At 49.5% G+C, this 9,237-nt stretch overlaps 1 protein-coding gene across 3 annotated transcripts in view; it reads left to right on the top strand.

Annotated features, from left to right (window-relative positions):
- The first annotated feature begins 1,435 nt into the window (after positions 1-1,435).
- PRPS1 (phosphoribosyl pyrophosphate synthetase 1) overlaps positions 1,436-9,237 on the top strand; it is a 210,967-nt gene continuing 203,165 nt past the window's right edge. Inside the window, exon 1 of one of the 3 annotated variants that reach the window (XM_063936976.1) lies at positions 1,436-1,673. In XM_063936976.1, the coding sequence (XP_063793046.1) occupies positions 1,552-1,673 (122 nt within the window). In that variant the 5' untranslated portion in view covers positions 1,436-1,551. Of the gene's footprint in view, positions 1,674-1,724; positions 1,925-9,237 lie in introns of those variants that run through there. The other 2 variants (XM_063936977.1, XM_063936978.1) reach the window with 2 other exon arrangements.

Raw genomic sequence — 9,237 nt, 5'->3', positions numbered from 1 at the left:
TTCTAACATATCCATCCAATCAGGTGTCGGCGCCGTCGGCGGAGACACCACATTCATTTGCTCCCGCTCTGCAGCCTTCCTCATCAGACATGTCGACACACCACAGACACAGGGAATGCCCTCTCTGAAGACAGTTCCCCCACAAGGCCCTTTGGAGTGACAGAGAGAGAGTATACCAGCACACACCCCAGCGCTATAAACCCAGGAATAACACAGTAACTTAATGTTAACCCAGTAGCTGCTGTTATATTGCTTTTTGCGCCTAATTATGTGCCCCCCCTCTCTTTTTACCCTCTTCTACCGTGTATCTGCAGGGGAGAGCCTGGGGAGCTTCCTCTCAGCGGAGCTGTGGAGAAAAAATGGCGCTGGTGAGTGCTGAGGAAGAAGCCCCGCCCCCTCGGCGGCGAGCTTCTGTCCCGCTGAAATATGCAATTTTTTGGCGGGGGCTCATACATATATACAGTGCCCAGCTGTATATATGCTTAACTTTGCCAAAAGAGGTCCCAAATGCTGCCCAGGGCACCCCCCCCCCGCGCGCCCTGCACCCTTACAGTGACCGGAGTATGTGTAGATGTGTGGAGAAATGGCGCACAGCTGCAGTGCTGTGCGTTACCTCAGTGAAGAACACGGAGTCTTCTGCCGCCTGTGAAGTCTTCTTTGCTTCTCATACTCACCCGGTTTCTGTCTTCCGGCTCTGCGAGGGGGACGGCGGCGCGGCTCCGGGACCGGACGGCGAGGGTGAGATCCTGCGTACCGATCCCTCTGGAGCTAATGGTGTCTAGTAGCCAAAGAAGCAGGACCTAGCTTCAGAGAGTAGGGCTGCTTCTCTCCCCTCAGTCCCACGATGCAGGGAGTCTGTTGCCAGCAGAGCTCCCTGAAAATAAAAAACATAACAAAATACTTTCTCTCAGCAAACTCAGGAGAGCTCACTGAAAAGCACCCAGCTCGTCTGGGCACAGTATCAAACTGAGGTCTGGAGGAGGGGCATAGAGGGGGGAGCCAGTGCACACCAGAACCTAAATTCTTTCTTAAAGTGCCCATGTCTCCTGCGGAGCCCGTCTATCCCCATGGTCCTTACGGAGTCCCCAGCATCCACTAGGACGTTAGAGAAATATCCGCTCCCTATGCAGCCAGTGTTTGAAACAGATGGGCTGCAGCACCAGCATCATTTGTACCAATTTTTATGTGTAAAATGTTGTATATATATATGTGTGTGTGTGTGTGTGTGTGTGTATAATATATAAAACCCCTCACCCCATTCCTAGCGTTTGCCCGATTTTGAGGAACAATTTCGACTACTGACTCGTGAACGTTATTAGTGCTGACAAATGTTGCCAACACTTATCATGGCTGATTGTGCATCATCACTAGGGAAATATACAACTTCCTCATCTACTTACACAAGGAAAAGGTGTGTGTATGCATGAGTTTTTTATTGGGTGAACGCAAATGGGGCGGAGTAAAAGACTTTCCCTGTGCTCACGTTGGGCCTATGATCTCTTCTCTTGCTGATCCAGTGACGCATTTTTTTCACGCAGCACGGGAAAGAAGATGCCGAATATAAAGATATTCAGCGGGAGCTCACACCAGGACCTATCCCAGAAAATCGCAGACCGGCTGGGGCTCGAGCTGGGTCGTGTGGTCACCAAGAAGTTTAGCAACCAGGAGACGTGGTGAGACAACGTAGATTTCGGGGAATGTACTGTTTTCTTCGAGATGCCGCAGTACTGCCTCCCTTGTTTGTCTATGTAACACCACACACGAAGGCACCGAGAGCTGTGCAGCATTAGCGTGTCCGCATGAGTTGCCGGGAATTGTAGTCAGTCAGCTCTCCGAGGCAAATGTTAAAAATGTCACAGCGACTACAAATCACGGCATGCAGTTCCGACTTCCGACGCGAGTGTGAATTAGTTGAAGCACGTGGGTAAATTAAAGCTCTCCAAACATGTTGATAAGTGTATGTAATTCATATGTGACCAAACAGTCCTTTGCGTTATGTATTGGTGAAAATGTATGAAACTAGGCAAAATCATGATTTAACCATACATCTAAATGGAGGGTGTTGTGTTTTTGTTTATAATTTTCATTGATTCAAGCATTATGTGTGCCCACTGCATTACTATTGTGTCCACTGCATCACTTTAAACCATTTTGATCTGCTTAAATTGCAAAAGCATTTCTAAAGTTGCACCTGTTCCATGACTTAATTGGTACTTGTTATGTGGTGATAATGGACTGACTGTTTTTGGGTATTAACAAAAACATTCTGCATAGACCGTGTGGAGGCTGTCAGAGAGGGATCTAATGATCCCACTTCCTGTTTAAAATTGGTCGGAGCAAAAACCTGGCAGGAGCAAATGACACCATTTGCTGTGAAACACTGGAAAACAGACAATGGTTGTTTAGACAAATTGGTTAAATCTGGTTTAACAGTTTTATCTGAACAATCGTTCTTGCCCATTTTCCAGCTTTCTGGAGCAAATGGTTGATTGCCATATATTAACAGATATTTGTTTGCACCAGACAGATTGGACCAACATAATTGATCTTTATTCATGTGATACTTTAATGCATTTTACAATATGTGTGATCTTAATATGGAGAATATTATTTCTCTAACGTCCTAGTGGATGCTGGGGACTCCGTAAGGACCATGGGGAATAGACGGGCTCCGCAGGAGAATGGGCACTCTAAAGAAAGATTCAGTACTATCTGGTGTGCACTGGCTCCTCCCTCTATGCCCCTCCTCCAGACCTCAGTTAGAATCTGTGCCCGGCCAGAGCTGGGTGCTCCTAGTGGGCTCTCCTGAGCTTGCTAGAAAAAAAAGTATTTTGTCAGGTTTTTTATTTTCAGAGAGCTTCTGCTGGCAACAGACTCTCTGCTACGTGGGACTGAGGGGAGAGAAGCAAACCTCACTGCAGCTAAGTTGCGCTTCTTAGGCTACTGGACACCATTAGCTCCAGAGGGATCGAACACAGGTACCTAACCTTGATCGTCCGTTCCCGGAGCCGCGCCGCAGAGCCAGAAGTACAGAAGCAAGAAGACATCGAAATCTGCGGCAGAAGACTCCTGTCTTCACTTAAGGTAGCGCACAGCACTGCAGCTGTGCGCCATTGCTTCCGCAGCACACCCACACACTCCGGTCACTGTAGGGCGCAGGGGGGGGCATCCTGGGCAGCAATTAAGATACCTGATGGCAAAAGTATACATATATACAGTCGGGCACTGTATATATGTGCGAGCCCCCGCCATTTTTACACATGAGAAGCGAGACAGAAGCCCGCCGCTGAGGGCCTTCTTCCTCAGCACACCAGCGCCATTTTCTCTTCACAGCTCCGCTGGAAGGACGCTCCCCAAGCTCTCCCCTGCAGTATACAGGTGCAATAGAGGGTAAAAAAGAGAGGGGGGCACATAAATTTAGGCGCAGAGAGATAGATTTTTTATATATATATCTCAGCAGCTACTGGGTAAACACTAAGGTACAGTGTAATCCCTGGGTTATATTAGCGCTGGTGTGTGTGCTGGTATACTCTCTCTCTGTCTCCCCAAAAGCCTTTGTGGGGTCCTGTCCTCAGTCAGAGCGTTCCCTGTATGTGTGCGGTGTGTCGGTACGCCTGTGTCGACATGTCTGATGAGGAAGGATACGTGGAGGCAGAACAAGTGCAAATAGATGTGGTGTCACCCCCGACGGGGCCGACACCTGATTGGATGGATATGTGGAAGGTGTTAAATGATAATGTAAGCTCCTTACATAACAGATTGGATAAAGCTGTAGCCTTGGGACAGTCGGGGTCTCAACCCATGCCTGCTCCCACAGCGCAGAGGCCGTCAGGGTTTCAAAAGCGCCCAATATCCCAGTTAGTTGACACAGACGTCGACACGGAATCTGATTCCAGTGTCGATGACGATGATGCAAAGTTGCAGCCTAAAATGACTAAAGTCATCCGCTACATGATTGTGGCAATGAAGGATGTGTTACACATTTCTGAGGAAAATCCTGTCCCTGACAAGAGGATTTATATGTATGGGGAGAAAAAGCAAGAAGTGGCTTTTCCCCCGTCACATGAATTGAATGAATTATGTGAAAAAGCGTGATATTCCCCTGATAGGAAGGTAGTAATTTCCAAGAGATTGCTGATGGCGTATCCTTTCCCGCCAACGGACAGGTTACGCTGGGAATCCTCCCCCAGGGTAGACAAGGCGTTGACACGCTTATCTAAGAAGGTGGCCCTGCCGTCTCAGGATACGGCCGCCCTAAAGGATCCTGCGGATAGAAAGCAGGAAGCTGTCCTGAAGTCTGTTTACACACATTCTGGTACGCTGCTGAGGCCAGCAATTGCTTCGGCCTGGATGTGTAGTGCGGTAGCATCATGGACGGATACTCTGTCTGAGGAGTTAGATACTCTGGACAGGGACTCTGTTCTAATGACCCTGGCACATATCAAGGACGCGGTCCTATATATGCGGGATGCCCAGAGGGACATTTGCCTGCTGGGCTCTAGAGTAAACGCAATGTTCATTTCTGCCAGAAGGGTCTTATGGACTCTGCAATGGACAGGAGATTCCGACTCTAAAAAACACATGGAGGTTTTACCTTTATAAGGGTGAGGAATTGTTTGGGGATGGTCTCTCAGACCTAGTTTCCACAGCTACGGCTGGGAAGTCAAATTTCTTGCCTTATGTCCCGCCACAGCTTAAGAAAGCACCGTATTACCAAATGCAGTCCTTTCGTTCGCAAAAGAGCAAGAAAGTCAGAGGTGCATCCTTTCTTGGTAGAGGAAAGAGGCTGCACCACGCAGCTAGTTCCCAGGAACAAAAGTCCTCCCCGGCTTCCACTAAATCCACCGCATGACGCTGGGGCTCCACAGGCGGAGCCAGGAGCCGTGGGGGCGCGTCTCCGACATTTCAGCCACCAGTGGGTTCGCTCACGGGTGGATCCTTGGGCTATACAAGTTGTGTCTCAGGGATACAAACTGGAATTCGAGGTGACGCCCCCTCACCGTTACCTAAACTCGGCCTTGCCAGTTTCCCCCATGGAAAGGGAGGTAGTGTTGGCAGCAATTCACAAGTTATACCTCCAGCAGGTGGTTGTAAAGGTTCCTCTCCTTCAACAGGGAAGGGGTTACTATTCCACTATGTTTGTAGTACCGAAACCGGACGGTTCGGTCAGACCCATCTTGAATTTAAAATCCCTGAACATTTATCTGAAGAAATTCAAGTTCAAAATGGAATCGCTCAGAGCGGTCATTGCAAGCCTGGAAGAGGGGGATTTTATGGTGTCTCTGGACATCAAGGATGCTTACTTGCATGTCCCCATTTATCCGCCTCATCAGGAGTACCTCAGATTTGTGGTACAGGACTGTCATTACCAATTCCAGACGTTGCCGTTTGGGCTCTCCACGGCACCGAGAATATTTACCAAGGTAATGGCGGAAATGATGGTGCTCCTGAGAAAGCAAGGAGTCACAATTATCCCATACTTGGACGATCTCCTCATAAAGGCGACGTCCAGAGAGCAGTTGCTGATCAGCGTAGCACACTCTCAGGAAGTGTTGCAACAGCACGGCTGGATTCTGAATATCCCAAAATCGCAGCTGATTCCTACGACGCGTCTGTCCTTTCTGGGCATGATTCTGGACACAGACCAGAAGAAGGTGTTTCTCCCGGCGGAGAAGGCTCAGGAGCTCGTGACTCTAGTCAGAGACCTCTTAAAACCGAAACAGGTGTCGGTGCATCACTGCACGCGAGTCCTGGGAAAGATGGTGGCATCATATGAAGCCATTCCCTTCGACAGGTTCCATGCGAGGATCTTTCAGTGGGATCTGTTGGACAAATGGTCCGGAACGCATCTTCAGATGCATCGGCTGATCATCCTGTCCCCCAGGGCCAGGGTGTCTCTTCTGTGGTGGCTGCAGAGTGCTCACCTTCTCGAGGGCCGCAGGTTCGGCATACAGGACTGGGTCCTGGTGACCACGGATGCGAGCCTCCGAGGATGGGGGGCAGTCACTCAGGGAAGAAACTTCCAAGGGTTGTGGTCAAGTCAGGAGGCGTGTCTGCACATAAATATCCTGGAACTAAGGGCCATATACAACGCCCTGAGTCAAGCGGAGCCTCTGCTTCGCAACCAACCGGTGCTGATTCAGTCAGACAACATCACCGCAGTGGCTCATGTAAACCGCCAGGGCGGCACAAGAAGCAGAGTGGCGATGGCGGACGCCACCAGGATTCTTCGTTGGGCGGAGAATCACGTGCAAGCACTGTCAGCAGTGTTCATTCCGGGAGTGGACAACTGGGAAGCAGACTTCCTCAGCAGGCACGATTTCCACCCGGGAGAGTGGGGACTTCATCAAGAAGTCTTCACGCAGATTGCAAGTCGGTGGGAACTGCCACAGGTGGACATGATGGCGTCCCGCCTCAACAAAAAGCTAAAAAGGTATTGCGCCAGGTCAAGGGACCCTTAGGCGATAGCTGTGGACGCACTGGTAACACCGTGGGTGTTCCAGTCGGTCTATGTGTTTCCTCCTCTTCCTCTCATACCCAAGGTACTGAGAATCGTAAGGAAAAGAAGAGTGAAAACAATACTCATTGTTCCGGACTGGCCAAGAAGGACTTGGTACCCGGAACTGCAAGAAATGCTCACAGAGGAACCATGGCCTCTGCCTCTCAGGCAGGACCTGTTGCAACAGGGGCCCTGTCTGTTCCAAGACTTACCGCGGCTGCGTTTGACGGCATGGCGGTTGAACGCCGAATCCTAGCAGAAAAGGGCATTCCAGATGAAATCCCACTGGTTTGAGCCACTTAAGACCGTGGAACTAAAGTATCTCACGTGGAAAGTGGTCATGCTGTTGGCTTTAGCTTCAGCTAGGCGTGTGTCAGAATTGGCGGCTTTGTCATGTAAAAGCCCCTATCTGGTTTTCCATATGGACAGGGCAGAATTGCGGACTCATCCGCAGTTTCTGCCAAAGGTGGTGTCATCTTTTCATTTGAACCAACCTATTGTGGTGCCTGCGGCTACTCGTGACTTGGAGGACTTCAAGTTGCTGGACGTAGTCCGGGCTTTGAAGATTTATGTAACCAGAACGGCTGGAGTCAGGAAGACTGACTCGCTGTTTATCCTGTATGCATCCAACAAGCTGGGTGCTCCTGCTTCAAAACAAACTATTGCTCGCTGGATCTGGAACACGATTCAGCAGGCTCATTCTGCGGCGGAATTGCCGCTGCCGAAATCAGTGAAAGCCCATTCCACAAGGAAGGTGGGCTCTTCTTGGGCGGCTGCCCGAGGGGTCTTGGCATTACAGCTTTGCCGAGCTGCTACTTTGTCGGGTTCAAACACTTTTGCAAAATTCTACAGGTTTGATACCCTGGCTGAGGAGGACCTTGTGTTTGCCCATTTGGTGCTGCGAGTCATCCGCACTCTCCCGCCCGTTTGGGAGCTTTTGTATAATCCCCATGGTCCTTACGGAGTCCCCAGCATCCACTAGGACGTTAGAGAAAATAAGAATTTACTCACCGGTAATTCTATTTCTCGTAGTCCGTAGTGGATGCTGGGCGCCCGTCCAAGTGCGGAATTTCTGCAATACGTGTATATAGCTATTGCTTAACAAAGAGTTATGGTTATGTAGCATCGGTTGAGTGATGCTCAGTTGTTGTTCATACTGTTAACTGGGTAAGTTTATCACAAGTTGTACAGTGTGGCTGGTATGAGTCTTACCCTGGATTCCAAAATCCTTTCCTTGTAATGTCAGCTCTTCCGGGCACAGTTTCCTTAACTGAGGTCTGGAGGAGGGGCATAGAGGGAGGAGCCAGTGCACACCAGATAGTACTGAATCTTTCTTTAGAGTGCACAGTCTCCTGCGGAGCCAGTCTATTCCCCATGGTCCTTACAATGTCCCCAGCATCCACTACGGACTACGAGAAATAGAATTTCTGGTGAGTAAATTCTTATTTTCCACAGTGTGCTGTGATATGGATCACCATACAATTTCAATTTTTTTAATTGGAAAATGAGTAAAAAAATGACCATAGAGGGGATGGAAAATGTTGATGCTGTGTAACTTTTTAAATACACTTTTAGGATTGTGTGTGTATGTATGTATATATGTATGTATGTATGTATGTATATATATATATATATATATATATATATATATATATATATATATATATATATATATATATATATATATATATATATATATATATATATATATATATATATATATATATATATATATATATATATACCGCCACTTCTTCCACTGACCCGGAAATGAGCCCAGAAAGTGCAGCAGGAGGCGAGGGAAGTGGCATCCTGCTGCACATGGTGCTCCCCGTCCCTGGGCGGCGGGTTTGTAGTAGCTCACAGCCGCTCCCGCTCACTGCTGCCAGCAACAAATAAGGTAATGTTCTCCTGCTGTAACCTCTCTCCCTGCTGTCTAGGGAGGCCAATCCCGGGATCGGCGGGATCCTGGGATTTGGGCCCAAAAATGCCGGGATTTGAATCCCGGGATTGGAGCCTCCAATCCCGGGACTCACTGGATTAGAGTGCGCATGCGCAGTTTTGCCGGACAGCGCCGAGCACTACAGCACAGCGCTGCCCGGCTGTCAACGAGATAGATACAGCAGCCACAGGTAGTTCCACATACACACTGACCTCGCTGGCGGCATTTCAAATGTAGCGCCGGCCGCCAGCCAATCAGGGAAGCGGCAGCAGCCGCGGCTCCTGATTGGCTGCCTGACTGCCAGTTCTGACTGGCTGGCGGCCAGCGTTACATTTGAAATGCCGCCAGCGCGGTCAGTGTGAGTGTCTATGGCTGGTGCCCGCGGCCCATTAATTAGTAAGTGTTGTCGTTACACCCACACTACCTCACTGCTCCAGACATCCTCCCTCCCTGCTCCTGAAATCCTCCCTGCTCGCTACACCCACCCTCCCTTCCTGCTCGCTACACCCACCCTCCCTTCCTGCTCCATACACACCCACCCTCCCGCTGCTCCCAACAACCACCCTCCCTTCCTGCTCACTACTACACATTGCGCCAGGTAGAGAGCACGTTATACACATTGCGCCAGGTAGAGAGCACGTTATACACATTGCGCCAGGTAGAGAGCACGTTATACACATTGCGCCAGGTAGAGAGCACGTTATACACATTGCGCCAGGTAGAGAGCACGTTATACACATTGCGCCAGGTAGAGAGCACGTTATACACATTGCGCCAGGTAGAGAGCACGTTATAC

The sequence above is a fragment of the Pseudophryne corroboree genome, chromosome 8 (assembly GCF_028390025.1).
Source record: "Pseudophryne corroboree isolate aPseCor3 chromosome 8, aPseCor3.hap2, whole genome shotgun sequence".
In the NCBI taxonomy this organism is placed as follows: domain Eukaryota; kingdom Metazoa; phylum Chordata; class Amphibia; order Anura; family Myobatrachidae; genus Pseudophryne; species Pseudophryne corroboree.
This window is presented reverse-complemented; position numbering and strand designations above follow the sequence as displayed.